This window comes from Myotis yumanensis, unplaced genomic scaffold (genome assembly GCF_028538775.1).
Source record: "Myotis yumanensis isolate MYYU_CA2020_CCGP unplaced genomic scaffold, mMyoYum1.0.hap1 SCAF_2, whole genome shotgun sequence".
Taxonomy (NCBI): domain Eukaryota; kingdom Metazoa; phylum Chordata; class Mammalia; order Chiroptera; family Vespertilionidae; genus Myotis; species Myotis yumanensis.
In genome coordinates, this window is record NW_027223753.1 from 70,555,920 (window position 1) to 70,574,607 (window position 18,688).

The window sequence follows — 18,688 nt, forward strand, 5'->3', positions numbered from 1 at the left end:
TTTTTTGATATTTGCAACCATAGTAAAACAAAGATTTATATTTTTATATTTATTTTATATATTTAAATGCCATTTAACAAAGAAAAATCAACCAAAAAAAATGAGTTCACGTGTCACCTCTGACACGCGTGTCATAGGTTCACCATCACTGGATTAGATGATGGGAGAAGATGGAAAGGAATTTTTAAATTGCTCTCAAAAATAACACTTATCCTACACATATTTTGAGGGCCTAATATATTCCCAGACTATGCTAGTGCTGAGGATTATAAGATGAATGACCCTAGCCGGCTTGGTTCAGTGGATAGAGCGTCGGCCTGCCAACTGAAGGGTCGTGGGTTTGATTTCGGCCAAGGGCATATGCCTGGGTTGCAGGCTTGATCCTCAGTAGGGGGCGTGCAGGAGGCAGCAATCAATGATTCTCTCTCATCATTGATGTTTCTATCTCTCTCCCTTCCTCTCTGAAATGAATAAAAATATTTTTTTAAAAAGATGAATGGGCCAAAACCGGTTTGGCTCAGTGGATAGAGCGTCGGCCTGCAGACTGGAGGGTCCCAGGTTCGATTCCGGTCAGGGGCATGTGCGTTGGTTGCGGGCACACCCCCAGTGGGGGATGTGCAGGAGGCAGCTGGTCGATGTTTCTCTCTCATCGATGTTTCTAACTCTCTATCCCTCTCTCTTCCTCTCTGTAAAAAATCAATAAAATATATTTAAAAAAAAAAAAAAGATGAATGGCATAGTATCAGTCCTTGAGTATCGCAGTTGAGGGAGAGAAATGTTTAAAAATTGTGATGTCAATTGTCATAATAAAGCTCTGTATAAAGTGTAAGCAGTGGATAAAGGAGAAGGAAGTGATGCAATGACACTTGGATAGGCTACCTCACTATTTTAGGATTAATAGGAATTCACAAGACAGGAAGAGGCATAGTATTGGCAGAAAAAGAGTTTAGAGGTAGTGGGGAATTCTGATTGCTCCTTCTGACTGGAAAGGAGAAGGGAATGGAGGGGAAGAGCAAAAGATGAAGTGGGATAGGGACGTTTAGTCTAAGGTTTGCACTTTAGAAAGATCCCTCTGGAAGCAATATGTACGATGGAATGGAGCAGGGTGACAAGGCAGGGACATGGTGATGAGTGTTACAATAATAAAGGATTGAGTTTGGGCAGTGGCTGTGGAGATAGAGAGAACTGAACATATTTGAGAGATTTAAGATGTGGGTTAGAAAAACAGTGTCTGATGAGATGAGATGAGATGAGATGATATGAGATGAGGGAGTCATCTTAAAAGATTCAGGTTTCTGATTGGGGCTCCTAGGTGGTTGATGATATCATTAAGCAAAAATTGAAGCAAGTTTAAGAGTGAGGATGAGATTAATTTAGGACCTATTAAGGTTGAGATGCCTGTGGGACACTCAGGGACAGAGGACAAAATACCATGAAATAGTGAGAAAAAGAAAAGCCTGAGGAGGAGACAGAAAAGGAATATTCGGAAATAAGAGAACTAGGAGGCCAAGGTGAGGAGGAGTAATGAACTAAGAGATTCTACTTTCACCTATCAAATTGGCAAGGCTTTTAAAAGGTTTTTAAGAAATTCAATATTAGCAAGAGAATGACAAGTTTGGGATCCTCATATGATGCTGTGGGGGTGTAAATTACCTCTTCAGGAAGTTAGGCAATCTATATCAAGAATGTTTATAAGCCCTGACCAGTTTGGCTCAGTGGATGGAGCGTCGGCCTGCGGACTGGAGGGTCCCGGGTTCAATTTTAGTCAAGGGCATGTACCTTGGTTGCGGGCACATCCCCAGTAGGGGGTGTGCAGGAGGCAGCTGATCGATGTTTCTCTCTCATCAATGTTTCTAACTATCCCTCTCCTTTCCTCTCTGTAAAAAAATCAATAAAATATATTTAAAAAAGAATGTTTATAACTTCATATTCTTAACCTAGTTCCTTCCCCTTTTGAGATTTACCACTAAAAAATAAGAATCTGAGACAAAGATTTATCTATAAATATGTTTATCAGAGAACTAGACATATTAGTGAAAATTGAAAAGTAGCTAAATGTCAAAAGGAGATAGGCTAAATAAATTATGGTACATCTATAAAACATATGCAATGATTAAGATCATTTCCAAAATATCTGTTTAATGCCAAGGGAAGATACTTATAAGAAAAAAACTAGAATGTATATTTATAAATATATCCAATTTTTTAAACTTTGGGGTAAATAGAAAAAGAGACTTGAAGGAAATAAGTAAAAATATTAGTGGTGATAATGGTTAAGTGGTGCTTATTTTTATCCTTTAACACATATATTTCAGAAAGCACAGAAAAATAGTAGGTTGGTGTGTTATTTATAGGTAAATAGTAGCAGTTAATGGTGTCAAATTATATTTGAGGTGTCAAGGTGCACAACTAGTCCATTGGATTTGGACATTAGGATTTTATTGGTAGTTTTTGCCAATGGGTGTTTTTGTGTTTGTTTGTTTGTTAAAGGAGCAGTAAGGGCAAAAACTAGACTACAGTGGGTGAAAGATGAGCAGGAGGTAAAACTTACTCAAGGAGCCTGACTGAAAAGGAGACAGTGGTAGTGTGAAGATACTGTTGTTTTTAAGATAAAAGTAACTTAAGCAGTTTGAAAATAATTTGGGAATAATCAATGAATCAGGGACCATCAAGGAAAAGGCAGGAGGCAGGATCAAGCACAAAGAGTATTCACTGATTAAGGGCATTTCTAGGAACTTCAGGTGTCTAATATAATTTAAGCACCGAATGCATGTGATACAGCAGTGGCAGGTAAAGCTGAAAAAGTGTGGGCAGGCCAAAGACTGTGAGCAAGCCATTTAGGCAAACATATTTAAAAATTTTTTAATCAAATAAATACATTATAGGACTTTAGTTGTATAGTGTGAAAAATATTTTGGAAGGTCAAGAGACTGGAAAAAGGAAGACATGTAAGGGAATCATTGGAATAAAAAGATTCTTTCTCATCTTTGATGTTTCTATCTCTCCCTCTCGCTTCTTCTCTGAAATCAATACAGATATATTTTAAAGAAAGAAAGAAAAGAAATAGGTCCAAACTAAGGAAGTAATAGTGAGCATAGAAATAAGAGGATGGGTGAGAAATGCAAATCAAAACGACAATGAGGTACCATCTCACACCTATCAGAATGGCTATCATCAACAAACAACAAGTGCTGGTGAGGATGCGGAGAAAAAGGAAACCTCTTTCACTGCTGGTGGGAATGCAGACTGGTGCAACTCCAAAAACAGTATGTTTCCTCAAAAAATTAAAAATGGAGCTCCCATATGACCCAGTAATACCACTTCTAGGAATATATCCCAAGAAGCCAGAAACACCAATCAGAAAGGATATATGCATCCCTATGTTCATAGCAGCACAATTCACCATAGCTAAGATTTGGAAACAGCCTAAGTGCCCATCAGCAGATGAGTGAATTAAAAACCTGTGGTACATCTACACAATGGAATACTACACTGCTGTAAAAAAAAAAGAAGGAACTCTTAGCATTTGCAACAGCATAGATGGACTGGAGAGCATTATGCTAAGTGAAATAAGCCAGTCAGAGAAAGATAAATATCCCATGCTCTCACTCATTTGTGGAATATAATGAACAACATAAACTGATGAATAAAAATAGAGCCAGAGGGAAAAAGATATTTTAGAATATAATAGAAGTAATCCTGTTATTTGCAGATTTTTAATATTTTCTACAACTTTTGCGATATTAGTCTATGTTAGTATATTTAAAATCTTTTCTTGAAATATTGATGTTTGTTGCATGTAATGTTATTATACTTAAAATCATTTTTCTTGAAAAAAAATTCTGAGGCAATGTAAAAAAAAAAAGAAGGGATGGATTTAATAGAGAATTTGGAGGCAGAATGAATAAGATGTGGATGTCAACTGCGTGTGAAAAGTTGGAAGAAGGGATAAATATGATTCCCTCCCCATATCCCAGAATTCTAATAGGTAAAAAATGAAGGCTGATGGTTCCTGGTTGGAAACAAAGATAATTTTAAATTTGTACATGTCACGTTTATAGTGCAACTGAGACAGCCAAGGTATGCAATATAATGTCTTTTCAAAATTCAGAAACCCAACACTATGGTCTTTCCACTCCCGCTCCATCTTCTGTTAGGTTTTCTTTGTTGTATTTTTTGAGGGGGTGTTATCAGAGAGAGATAGGGACTAGGTTTGGCTCAGTTTAGTGATATATTGCAAGAGATATTTTGGAGTCGATATTGTCTGCCTACTCTTCTCCGGTAATATTTATATTGTTTTCATATTATAAGCTTTTAAAAATATGTTCTTATTGATTTTAGAGAGAGCAGGAAGGGAGAGAGAGAAACATCGTTGTGAGAGAGAAATATCAATCAGTTCCTCCCGTATGTACCCCAAACACAGCCCAAACGGGGATCAAACCTGAAACCCAGTATGTGCCCTGACCAGGAATTGAACCAGTGATCTCTGGTGCATGGGACAACCAACTAAGCCACACCAGCCTGGGCTTATATTTTAATTTTTATACCAAGACTACTTCGAATCCAGCTAAGCTAGATATAGGAAGTGTACGTTTTTATCATTTTAATACTGCATGAGTTACTTTTACAAAAAGAACCATAAAGAAAAGGTTTTTCACAAATATGAATAGATTCAACAAGTAATAATAAATTTGATACATGAGAATATATATATATATATATATATATATATATATATATATATATATAACCCTAATATGCAAATAGACCAAATGGCAGAACAACCAAACAACCAGTAGCTATGACGTGCACTGACCACTCAGGGGCGCGCATGGAACATGGCGGGCGTCAGCCATGGGGAGATGGTGGAGCAGGTGAGTGGGGGTGCCAGACCAAGGTGGGGTGCCAGTTGCTGTCATCGGGGCGAGCCTCTGGTGGTTACTGAAAATTATTTGTTCCCACACGCCGCAGTCCCACCCAGTGTTCGGAACTGCTGCTGGCATCCGTCCCGATCGCTCAGCACTGAGCGGTGGCTGCCAGTCCTGATTGCCCCTGAGGGCTTCTCTACTTCCCCCTGCTCCTAAAGGGCAGCAGCCGCTGCCACTGCTCGCACCCACTGCTGGCACCGGTCCCAATTGCTCCACGCCGTCAGTGGATGTAAGCGGGGCAGCACTGTCAGCGTGTGGGAGTGGCAACAGCAGGAGTGGGGCGGCTGGCAGACAGGGGACTGGGGGGCCACAGCAGGAGGGGCTAGGCGGGGGCACAGAGGACGGGCTGAGATCTGCCTCTGTGCCCACCACAGCCTCATGGCCCACAGTTCCTTTCAAGGTGCGCAAATTAGTGCACTGTGCCCCTAGTCATCATATCTAATAAAGAGGGAATATGCTAATTGACCCTCACATCGTCACAAAGATGGCGGCGCCCAAGCCAATAATAAGGGAGTATGCTAATTGCTGCCATGCCCTCAAAGATGGCAGTGCCCACAGCCACAAGATGGCGGCGCCCAGTCTCCTCAGCCCTGCCACATGCCTGCCTCCGGAGTCTCCCAGTCCCCTCAGCCCCCTAGTCACAAAGGTCCGGCCCGAGGCATAGGCAAGCGTTGGATAGCAGCTGCCCAGCCGCCTATGGCTGCCCGAGGCTCAGGTAACAAGGGCCGGCCGAGGCCTGCGCTGCCAGCGGTGGCAGAGGTAGAGGTGTGATGGGGCGTCGCCTTCCCCTGATCGCCAGGTCACCTCCCACCTCTGAGGGATCCCGGACTGTGAGAGGGGGCAGGCCAGAGTGAGGGACCCCCACTCCAGTGCATGAATTTTCATGCACCGGGCCTCTAATCCTATCTAATAAAAGAGAAACATGGTAATTAGCTGTACCTCCGCTACCCTTCCCATTGGCTAATCAGGGCGATATGCAAATTAACTGCCAGCCAAGATGGCGGCCGGCAGCCAGGCAGCTTGAAGCGAACATGAGGCTTGCTTGCTTCAGTGATGGAGGAAGCCAACGTTCCCCGCCTGCGGCTGCCGGCCTCTAAGCTTGCAGTTTGAAACATTGTTACAAATATAGAAGCTAAACAAAACCCCAGAAACCTGCTTTCAGCAGCCGAGGCCTCAGAGCTGGAGCCAAGCCACAGAGCTAAAGCTGGCCCAGAATAAAAAAAAGAAAAAGAAAAAAAGGAGCAGTTGGGAGCTTCAGTCACCCGCCAGCCTGAAAACAGCCCTCAGCCCCTCACCCAGACTGGCCAGGCACCCCAGTGGGGACCCCCACCCTGAAGGGGGTGTGACCAGCTGCAAACAGCCATCAGCCCCTCACCCAGGCTGGCCAGGCACCCCAGTGGGGACCCCCACCCTGATCCAGGACACCCTTCAGGGCAAACCAGCCGGCCCCTGCTGGTGCACCAGGCCTCTATCCTATATAGTAAAAGGGTAATATGCCTCCCAGCACCGGGATCAGCAGAGCCGCAAGGCCTCCCGGCACCGGGATCAGCGTGACAGGGGGCAGCGACCAAACCCCCTGATCGCCCTGCGGCTCTGTGTGTGACAAGGTGTGGCGCCCCAACCCCCTGATCGGCCCTGCTCTTTGTGTGACAGGGTGTGGCACCCCAACCCCCCCCCACCATGGGCCCTGCTCTATGTGTGACGGGGTAGAGCCATAACCTCCCCATCGGCCCTGCCCTGAGTGTGACAGGGTGCGGCGCCCCAACCCCCTGATCCGCCCTGCTCTGTGTGTGACAGGGTGCGGTGCCCCAACTCCCCTATTGGCCCTACTCTGTGCGTGACAGGGGGGAGCTCCCCAACCCCCTGATGGGCCCTGCTCTGTGCGTGATAGGGTATGGAGCCCCAAACCCCCTGATTGGCCCTGCTCTGTGCGTGACAGGGGGTGGCGCCGCAACCTCCCCATCAACCCTGCCTTGAGTGTGACAGGGGGCAGTGCCCCAACCCCCCAATCGGCTCTGCTCTGAGCCAGACCAGGGGCTGCACCTAGGGATTGGACCTGCCCTCTGCCACCCGGGAGCAGGCCTAAGCCAGCAGGTCGTTGTCTCCCGAGGGGTCCCAGACTGCGAGAGGGCACAGGCCGGGCTGAGGGACCCCTCCTCCCCCCCGAGTGCACAAATTTTTGTGCACTGGGCCTCTAGTCCTATATAATAAAAGGCTAATATGCAAATTGACCAAATGGTGGAAAGACCGGTCCCTATGACATGCACTGACCACCAGGGGGCATAAGCTCAACACAGGAGCTGCCCCCGCTAGTCAGTGCACTCTCATAGGGGGAGCACTGCTCAGCCAGAAGCTGGGCTCATGGCTGGCGAGCACAGTGGTGGTGGCAGGAGCCTCTCCCGCCTCCGTGGCAGCACTAAGGATGTCTGACTGCAGGCTTAGGCCCCCAGGGTCTTATCCACTTGTATGTATGCCAGTTCTTATTTCAATTTCCATGTCTGTCAGACACTGACCTACTGGCTTTTCTCTGCCACTGTCTGATTATTTGTTACTTTGAAATGATGGAGCACATGAAGAACTACAAAATTCTTAGTTTGCATTGTTCTTAGTTCATCCACTCTCTGCTCCTGTATACAATGTTATCATTGAGACACTACATTTCTCAACATGCAGCCTTTGCCCTCCTTCCCGCCCCGCTGTTTTCTTGGAGATCTTCTCTTGATCAATGTAGAACAACTGGAGAGAAATAATGGAGGGAGAGAGGGAGGGGTAATTAATACACTCTGGCTGCCTCAAAAAGCAATGTGTCTCTGGAAAAGTAATAATCACAAAATTTCTAGTTGGTGCAGATCCTTGATCTGAAGCAGGGGGCAAAGAGATAGATATTATGTGTCTTTTATCCTTTTTCAGACAGTGTCTGATTCATATGATAAAAATCTGACTAGGGGGAGAATCGAAGATGGCGGCATAGGTAAACACCGGAGACTGCCCGCCGTGGACAACCACTTCAAAAATACAACTAAAAGTCGGAGCGGACATCAACCAGAACCACGGGAAGGCTGGCTGAGGAGAGTCTCTTCAACTAGAAGCAAAAACAACAGCATTCCGACGCTCAGCGGAGGCGCAGTGTGGAAAATTTAAAGGTACGGCGGTGCGGTGGTGAGGGTGCGCGCGCAAAGCGGGCTGGCGGCTGAGGGCGCGATTGTCGTTTTCAATCAGGAGCGAATCTCAGACTCTGGGCTACAGATCCGGGCGAGTCTCTAGGGACCCAGACTCAAACGGGAGAAGCGGGACTGTCTGGCTACGGCCCCTCCGAGGTTTGCAGCGGTTGTGGGGACAGAGAGGCAGAGTTCCTGGAGACGGACTGAGAGCGGCCATAGCTGCTCCCTCCCCCCCGCCCTGTTGAGCCCGCCCTGCCCAAACCCTGCGCACAACCATTTGCCGACCGCCTCAGGCAAGGGCTGGACCAGCACCTCCCCTGAGGACTGAAGTTTTCCCACAGCTGATTTCCACCGCCAGTCGGCCTGGTGGTCAAATCCCTCTAGTGTTAACTACAACAATTAAGGCTTGGCTAGAACAAGACTGCGCACAGAGACCACAAGGGGGTGCACCAAGAAAGCATAAAAGATGCGGAGACAAAAAAACATGACAGAAATGGAGGATATGGAGCTAAGAATCGCAATTTTGAGGGCTTGCCATAAATTCGTGCAGAGCCTCACGAAAACTAATGAGACCCTCAATGCTACGATAAAGAAATTAGAAAGTAAGCATACACGGACTGAAATAAAGAATATTATACCCAATAGCAGACCAGAGGAGTGCAAGAATCAAACCAAAGATTCGACAAAAAACACCCAATTGGAAAAGCATAATGAAAAAAGAATCCGAAAGTGTGAAGATAGTGTAAGGAGCCTCTGGGACAGCTTTAAGCGGACTAATATCAGAGTCATTGGAGTCCCAGAAGATGAGAGACAACAAGATATTGAAAACCTATTTCAAGAAATAATGGCAGAAAACTTCCCCCACCTGGAGAAAGAAATGGACTTACAGGTCCAAGAAGCGCAGAGAACCCCAAACAAAAGGAATCCAAAGAGGACCACACCAAGACACATCATCATTAAAATGCCAAGAGCAAAAGACAAAGAGAAAATCTTAAAAGCAGCAAGAGAAAGAGGCTCAATTACCTACAAGGGAATACCCATACGACTGTCAGCTGATTTCTCAACAGAAACTTTGCAGGCCAGAAGGGAATGGCAAGAAATATTCAAAGTGCTGAATACCAAGAACCTACAACCAAGATTACTTTATCCAGCAAAGCTATCATTCAGAATTGAAGGTCAGATAAAGAGCTTCACAGATAAGGAAAAACTAAAGGAGTTCATCACCGCCAAACCAGTATTATATGAAATGCTGAAAGGTATCCTTTAAGAAGGGGAAGAAGAAGAAAAAGGTAAAGATACAAATTATGAACAACAAATATGCATCTATCAACAAATGAATCTAAGAATCAAGTGAATAAATAACCTGATGTACAGAATGAACTGGTGACTATAATGAATCAGGGACATAGAAAGGGAATGGACTGACTATTCTTGGGGGGGAAAGGGGAATGGGAGATTCGGGAAGAGACTGGACAAAAATCATGCACCCATGGATGAACTCAGTGGGTGGGGAGTGAGGGTGGAGGGTGGGGTGGGAGCTGGAAGGAGGGGAGTTATGGGGGGAAAAAGAGGAACAAATGTAATAATCTGAACAATAAAGATTATAAAAAAAAAAAAATCTGACTAGGCTTTGAAGGGAAGTCTCGGTAGGAATTTCTTTATCCAGTTCAATATGCCTTAAATTTAGGAATTCGTATGTTCTCAGAGTTAGTGTTTGCTGGTGTATTGAGTTTTCATCGTAGTTGTTTTACATTATGACTGAGGACTGAAGACAGCTTCCCTTGTCCAAACACAATCTGTCAAAATGTCAACTTGAGGAATTCACCACTGAATTACAGCTATGTTCAATAATCACAACAAACCAACAGTAGTTAAAGCACAAAGGATCTGGGAGTCAGCTGAGAATCAGGTGGGAACCAGGAGAGACTCAATTCAAAGAGGATGAACAGGACCAGTGAGGCGGGAAAATGCAAAAACTTTTTCTTAGTGCCTGAGTAGAGAACTAAATATGTTTTGCTTTGATTATATAAACCATTTACATGCATACCCAAACCTATTTGGAAATAGAAAAGTTTTTGAAGCCAAACAACAACAACAACAACAAAGTCATCCTATGCTTTAATTAAATTGAGCCTATGTTTTCAAAACAATAAATGATTTAAATCCAAATCATTGAAAAATAAGAATTCATATACCTGGTTAGGTTCTGAAAATATAGGGCACTGTGCTGTGTCAGTTTCCATATCAAAGAAAACTGGTGAAAGGCTAGTTTTAAAACAGTCACTTTTGCCCTAACTGGTTTGGCTCAGTGGATAGAGCGTCGGCCTGCGGACTAAAGGGTCCCAGGTTCGATTCTGGTCAAGGGCATGTACCTCGGTTGTGGGCACATCCCCAGTAGGGGGTTTGCAGAAGGCAGCTGATCAATATTTCTCTCTCATCGATGTTTCTAACTCTTTATCCGTCTCCCTTCCTCTCTGTAAAAAAATCAATAAGATATATTTAAAAAAATAAAAACAGTCACTTTTCTTTCATCAGATTTCCTCTCCAATTCCCTTAGTATGTGTGTGTGTGTGTGTGTGTGTCACCTTTTGACAGGTGACAACACCAAGGTCAGAACATCAGCAATGAAGCAAATAACAAAAAGGATATGCAGTGGAGCCTCAAAAGAAAATGCTTGTTCAATACCTGCAATGACTAAAAAGGGAAATATTGAAGTACATTTGTTATTCTAGCTTGAACAAAGCAGGTCGCCAACCTTTCCGACCTCACAGACCACCAGTGGTCCGCAGACCACTGGTTGGTGACTGCTGGAGAGGGTTTGTTGCTGCTTATGAAATTGAGCCACCTCACAAAAAAAAATTAAGTTATTCTTTGCACAGTCTCGTAACAGCTTGTCATTCTGCAACTAATGTGGAAATATGGCATTGCAAGATTTACATATATATACATATATATATATTCTATGCTTTCAAGTTGAAGTTTACATTTTCAATCCAGAAATCAACAATTTCTGGAATTAAGTTTTCATTATAACTTTCTCACAGTTGCTGGATTAGGAATCTTCTGACACTAAGCAGGAATGTAAATTGAACATATTTCTGTGTGGGAACTCTAGGGAGTAATGAATCAGGAAGTTGGGCTGTTATGGAGTTGCCAAAATTATGTTTATTCAATTTCAATATATTTGAGCTTGACTCATGTAGACACCTTTAAAAGCACAACTCAAACAGCATTATTTGTTTTGTTAATGAATAAATCATGGTAATACATAAGCTCTACTCCCCTCACCCCACCCCCCCCAAGAAAACTGGTTAGCAGAATAAGTTGTTAAACATTTATTTCCAGCAAATACCTCTCAGACAAATTAGTTGGCTTGGACCCAGAAAACCAATGGTTGAAATAAATTAGTTAATACTTAAAAGTAATAAGGTTAAGAATTTTAATAAAAATAGAAGCTCCCATTTCTACTATTTAACTTACAGATGCTAATATTCAATGAAGTGTGATATGTTATCACTGAGGCACAAAACAGAAGGGGCTTTATATGTGAGGATGAATGATACTTCAACCTTTGACATTATTCATTAGTGCTTAAACAGATACCAATCATTATTCTAGGTCAGTGGTTCTCAACCTTGGCTGCACATTAGAATCACCTGGGCATCTTTTAAAAATCCTGATTCCTGGGCCTCATCCTCTGAGGCCCAGCTACCCTCATCCGAGGATGAGGCCCAGAAATCAGGATTTTAAAAAGATGCCCAGATGATTCTAATGTGCAGCCACAGTTGAGAACCACTGTTCTAGGTGCTAGAGATTTATCAGACAAAAGTCCCTGCCCTTGTAGAATTTACATTCTAGTGAGAGGAGAAAGGCTGTAAACACCAAACACAATAAGTACAGACATTGTATAATATGTTAGAAGGTGACAAGTGCTATTAAAAAACAAAGCAAGCTAAAAGGAGTCAAGAGTGGTTCCAATATTTTAAATTAGGAAGTCAAGCTGAGCTTTATTGGAAGATGATAGCTAAGATGAGAGAGAGTAAACTAGGAAAATAGCTGGAAGGAGAGCATGTTAGACAGAAAAGCTGGTGCAAAAGTCCTGTCAGGAGCATGCTTGACAGGTATGAGACTGTGGGGAACCGATATAGGGTTGAGCCTCAGACTGACCTGCTGGGAAAGTCACAAACAAGTCCCAGCTTAGAGGGCTCAGTCCTCTTAGCATAATTAGGCTTGACCTTATAACAGTCCCTGGATCTTATCTGGGAGGCTAATGGGCTGAGGGAAGTGCAGGAAGTGCAACTATGGTCAAAACAGGTGAAACTCACAAGAACTGTGTAACTATGGTAACCACTGCATTGTTTACCTCTGACTATAAAAGGTTGGTACGCCTGAGCACCCGTGGAAGTCCTTCCTCTTGAGTTGGACTTACCCGCCTGGCCCCCCAATATTCCCAAATTATCTCTTGTCTTTTCTCTTTCATTTGTGTGCGGCTCCTCTTCCAGATCCTGAATCCTGAACTACGCGGGACGTGGAGGGAAACATTTACAACATGAGACAGCGAGGGGCCAATGTGGCTGGGCAGAGGAAGCAGGTGAGAGAGAGTAGTAGAAGAGGTTAGATAGGTAATACAGGGATTGGATGAGTTGGGCCCTTGTATATCATCATAAGAACTTTAGCTTAATTCTGACTTCTATTTTAACAGGAATACCCTGGTTGTTATGTTGAAAAGGGACTGTAAGGAGCAACACGTAAACAGGGAGACCTGTTAGGAGGCTACTGCAATAATCCAGGTGATTCAGACCAGGCAAGTGGTCAGGCTCTGGAAATATTTTAAAGGTACAGGCAATAAGATTCTCTGATGGATGAGATGGGGCAGATCAGAGACAGGCAAGGTATTTTCATTTAATAACAGGAAAAATTTGAGTTATTAACTGAGATGAGAAAGACTGGGTGGTACAAGTTTGCAAGGGGAAATTAGAAGTTCAGTTTTGTACATCTGAAATTTGAGATGTCTGTTAGTAGAAATTTAATAAGCAATTGCTTATAACAATCTGGAATTTAGAGCAAAGGCTAAGACTGGAGATAGACATTTGGGATTTGTTAGCATGTGAAGTATATGCAAAACCATGAGTTGATGAGGTCACTGAGGGAGAGAATATAGCCAGAGAAGAGGCCCAAGAACTGCACTTGGGGTGCTTCCAAGAGTTTGGGAATTGGGGAAAAACAATAAAGGTTGCTGAAAAGTGGCCAGTGAGGTTAGAGGCAAACCACGAGAGTACAGTATGGGAAAACCAAGGGAAGGAAGTGTTTCCAAGAGGAGGAAGTGACCAACTGCAACAAATGCTACTGACTCGCCAAGTAAAATTAGTATTGAAAATTGTCTGCTGGATTTAGCAATGTCCTTGACAAGAGCGATTTCTGTGGCAAGGTGAAAATGAACAAGCCTGACTGGAGTAAGTTTAATTAAGAAAGAATGGGAGAAGAGGCATTAGAAATACAAACGTTAGACAATCTTTTTGCATTTTACTGTGAAGGAGAGCAGAGAAATGGGATGGTTAGCTGGAATGGGAGCAGGATCAAGAGATTTTTAAATCAGAGAAATAAGAGCATATTTATTTGTGCTTGAGAATGGTCAGTGGAGAGGAGAAAATTGATGTTGTAAGAGCGACAGGAGAGAATTGTTAGAGCTGTATTCTTGAGTAAACAAGAAGAGGTGGGACCTGATGTCCACCTGGGCAGTTGGCATTATATAAGAGCATGCACAGTTCATCTATTATAATTGGAGGAAAAGCAAACTCTGTGGGTATAAATTAAGAGTACATGGGTAAATGTGCTTGTGGGCACCAGTGGAAGCTCACATTTGGATGCTTTTATCTCACTTAAAAAGTAAGCAAGATTTTCAGCTGAAAGTGAGGATGATGAAGAGGTGCTGGAGATTTGAAGAGAGGAGAAAGTATGAAGCAGTTATCTGGGAGAGTGGAAGAATTAATGGACTGGCCAGATAATAGTATGATTGGCAGATAACATTAAGCGAACATTTGAATAATAATAATAATGGCAGGTAAACATATTGAGTGCTTATGTTTTAGGCACTGTTTTAAAAAACTAACATATATCGACCTATGAACTGGCATAATTATTATCCTTATTTTAGGATAAGTAAACTGAGCTGTTGCTTATCTGTGGTCACAAACCTAAGTAAATGGTGGAAGCATGCTATAAAGCCAGGCTTTTTGACTCCAGACACTAGGCTCTTTCTTCTACACAGTTAAATATTTGTTGATTGACTGAATGAAGGATAAATTAAAGAAAGGAAGGAAGACTAAACAATCAATGCTATCTCCGTGGTCTGTGGATTTCTGTTAAGTCATTTTTGCTACTCATGTGACCTAAATGCTGTGTTCCAGATCTTGTAACTGGGTCCATGTGTGGAGAAGAAGCTGTGCCTAGACATCTGACACATGTAGGTTTGAATCCCAGCTCTTTTCTCACTTGCTATGTTATCTTGGCCAAAAAACTTAATCCCTGAGTCCCAGTTTCCTCATCTTTAAAATGAGAATAACATGCACTTACAGCATTTATATGGAGATTAACAGAGTGTATGTAAAGTCTCTGGTACACTACCTGATACAAAGTAGGTTCTCAATAAGATGAGTTTTCCTCCCCCTCCCTATTCGGGTGAGTTGCCCAGACCTTCAGTTCCCTCCCCAGAAAGGATCCTTCTTTGCACTTGCCCGTTTCATTACCAGAACTAGTTTCTACTCGAAACCCAGAGAAGTCGCCCTTGTAGTATCGCGGGTGGAGAGGGAATGCTGTCTTGCACTTTGTTGGACTGTCTGCTGCCTAATTTGGGCTGCTTCCCCACCCTCTGCTATTAGCCTGCTCTGAAACAGTGAGGGCCTTCCAAGGGGGAACCCTCTGGCAACACCGACCTCTTCTGCCCACAACAGCCATGGAGTCAGTTCCTTGAGCTCCCAAACCCAGAAGGTGTGATCTGTCCTAACAAACTGTCCAACAGGGGCAGCGAAAGAGTGCACTTAATTTTAATAGTATCAGTTATACCAAACTCCAAATTTTCAAAATGAGTATCCTCATTAATTATTGTGGAATAATTAATCCATATTACAAGTGTACTTCAAAGGATTTTTCCTGGAGCACTTTTTTTTTTCTTTTCAGGAATACATGTTTTATAAAGTTAGACACATAGACAGTTTTGTCCCCTATTAGGCTCCAAGCAAGTGTTGTTTTTCTTCTTCCTTGTTAAATCTTTACAATTGTGAGCACCAGTGCATAACTTGCTGAGCTTCAGTTAGGCCTAAAAACAACTACGTCCCAAACTGAAAACACACAGGATTCTCTATGTTATACTTACAAGCATTAATGAATATGTTAGTCTTTATTTTTTCATAATTTGATAAACCAAAGGGTACTTTGGTTTTATGTTGTTTATAGTAGTAGGACAAAAAATTTAGAAAATTGTGAAAAAGCAATTCCAGGCAATTAAGTCTGACTGGAAAAAAACAAAACAAAACAAAACAAAACAGAAAAACCACCCTGCATTTTCTTCCTTTACAACGGTGCAAATTTGCGACCTGAAGAGCAAGGAACGTGGATCCGGGCCTTGGCAGAGGGGGCGGGGCCATGGCAGAGGGGGCGGGGCCCTGATAGCCGGGTTTGCGGCTGCGCGGAAGCCCAAAGAGTGGAGAAGGCGCTTGGTGGGCTAGAGAGGCTCTCGGGCCTCTCTGCTCCGCCAGCAGCGCCTCTCGCTCCAACGGAAGGTTCTGGAAGCTTGGGAGCAGCGAGCTGGCTTCAAGGACCTACCGACCTGGTATGTTTGCAGCTTGGGGAGGAGGCTCCTGAGGCCCAGGAACTTTACATTCTTCATGCTTTGTGCTTCTGGCAATGGGCGTGTTTCCTCAGACTGGCCATGATCACACCTTTGCCTCGGGGCTCAGATGGGGGGGGGGCGGGGGCGGGGAGGGGCGGCGGAGAGGATCTTTCCCGCCCTTTTCTTCCTCGGGAGTCGGGTGTTCGGAAAGGGGTTTCCTCAGGTTTTTCCCGTCGGATTTGTAGACCGGCTTCTTTCTGAGAAACCTGGTCATCCACCTCCGGATTTATATTTTTATTTATTTATTTTATGTATATTTGTTGCTCATAATCTCTTGCACGCCCGCCCCCAGAAAAACAACTTTTTGAAAGTAGAGAATGGAAGAGGTCATGACCATCTTTGTAGGCCATCCTCACTCATTTGAGAACTGAGCCGACTGCGCGGGATCAGGATTTACGGGAGATTGTTGCGCAGCATTAAATTTATTTAAAACTGAAAACTTGGGGGGGACACGAACAAAACCATAACCACAAAGCGCCGGAGGGTGCGCCCGCGGCGGCTGGTCGGGGCGTTTCTGGGACCGAGGGAGCCCCCGGCTCAGCCCGGGTTTAAGGATTCATTCCTGGCCGCTAACCGTACACTCTTGGGGATCTACTGGTCCCAATTCCTTCAATGCACGGAATCACCTCGCCTCTTTGAGCTTTGGTTAAAATGGTTTATAAAACCTACCTATAGCCCGGTGGGAGTGGCGCAGTGTTGGAGCCTCGGCCTATGAACCAGGAGGTCACCGTTCGATTCCCGGTCAGGGCATGGGCACTGATTCTCATCATTGATGTTTCTATCTCTCCCTTCCTCTCTGAAATCAATACAAATATATACATTAAAAAAACCCTACATAGACAGTGTAAAGATTTAAATGAATGTATGTGACTGCTGCTCAGTGGTTAGAGCAGGGGAGGCGAAGGGCCGGGGATTGGATTCCTGGTGAAGGGCACTATCGGTTGCAGGTTCAGTCCCCAGCCCCTGTCTGGCGGGGAAAGGAGGCAACCAATGGATGTCTCTCACGTTGATGTGTCTTTCTCTCTCTCTCCTCCTCCTCTACCTCCCCCCCCCCCCAATCCCTTTCACTCTAAAAAATCAATGGGAAAAATATTCTCAGTCCTTGGGTGAGGAATAAAAGAAAAGATTTAAATGAATATATGTTACGCTCTTGTCATCAGATACACAGTGGATTGTCATCAGATAGATAGTATATTAAATTTAATGGGGCTGGGGGAATAAAAGTTACAGTCCTTCCCCCAGCCAGCTAGCAAAACATTCAAAAACAAATATTTTTTTGAATGTCTATTGTGTACCAGGTGTTGGAGATATAGTATTAGGTAAAACAGAAGGTGTCCTTCCTCTCCTAGAGCCAGTTAACTTGTTGTTCATTCATTCATGCGATAAATGGGGAAATTATAGAGCAGCTGGTTTCAACTCAGCAGGAGGAACTTTCTAATTATTAGAGTTGTTCATAAGGAGCATGAAACCACCCAGGAGATATTAACTCACCATCACTGAAAGTGACTTTCATTTGGATTAGTTGGTTTCTAAATATTGCTTTGACTTAATTTTGTATTGAATAACATGGCCAATATAATTTTGGTTGACATTAAGAAGCTTATGGATTAGGGGAAATGAAATATGTTTTTAAATAATTTTGTTAGGCAAGTATGGTAAGTGCTCAACAGAGGACTTGTAAGGTGGATTCTGAGGAAGGACAGGTCTCATTTAGTTTGAGGGGCTCAGGGATAGTTTCTTGCAGGAGGCAGGACTTATAATGGGCCTTGAAAGAGAGGTAGGATATTTTTTAATAGACTTTATTTTTAGAACAGTTTAGATTGACAGAAAAAAAAAATGAGAAGATAGTACAGTGTATTCCCACATACTCTATAACTAGTTTTCTCTGTTAACAACATCTTACATTACTATGGAACATTTGTTACAATTAATGATCCAATGCAATTTTTAACCAAAGTCCATAGTTTATTCAGATTTCCTGTGTGTGTGCGTGTGTGTGTGTGCGTGTGTGTGTGTGTGTGTGTTTTCTGTTCCAGGATTCCCAACTAGTATATCACTAGTTGCAGAGTTTCCTTAGATTTCTCTTGGCTGTGACAGTTTCTCAGACCTTCTTTGTTTTTTATCATCTTGACAGTTTTGAGGAGTGCTGGTTGGATTTTTTGTAGGATGTCCTACTACTGGAATTCATTTCGTGTTTTTCTCAAGATGGGACTGGGGTTTTGGGTTACTGAAAGTAAAAATACAACATATCAAGGGTACATACTATAAATATGATTTATGAATGTTGATGACAACTTTGACCACGTGGCTGGGGTAGTGTTAGTCAGGTTTCTCCAATGTTTGTGGAAAGTGTCAGATTTATCTCTTGTCTCCCATTTATTTATTTAATCATTTATATCAGTATGGACTTATGGGTATTTTTTTTATACTTGGAGTTATAAGGTAATAGTATTTTATTTTGCTGCTGAGATTGTTCCAGCTTTGACTATTGGGATCACTTTCAGTTTGTTCCGCCACTCTTTTGACATACCCCTCTTAATGTGGGGTCTTTCTGTTTGTTTTTGTTTTAAATCACTTCCTTAATTTCTGGCATTACAAAATACTCTAGGCTCATCATGCATATTTCCTGTCCCATCCTAGAATCAACCATTTCTCCAAGGAACCATCATTCCTTTTATCGGAGAAAGGTATTAGAAACCAAAGTCTGGCTA

The 18,688-nt window shown here is 43.2% G+C and overlaps 1 protein-coding gene across 1 annotated transcript in view; it reads left to right on the forward strand.

Moving 5' to 3' along the window:
* Positions 1-4,838: 4,838 nt before the first annotated feature.
* Positions 4,839-18,688, forward strand: part of CUNH1orf146 (chromosome unknown C1orf146 homolog) — a 31,679-nt gene continuing 17,829 nt past the window's right edge. The window contains exon 1 of the mRNA XM_070403723.1: positions 4,839-4,874. Within this exon, the coding sequence (XP_070259824.1) occupies positions 4,839-4,874 (36 nt within the window). The remainder of the gene's footprint in view (positions 4,875-18,688) is intronic.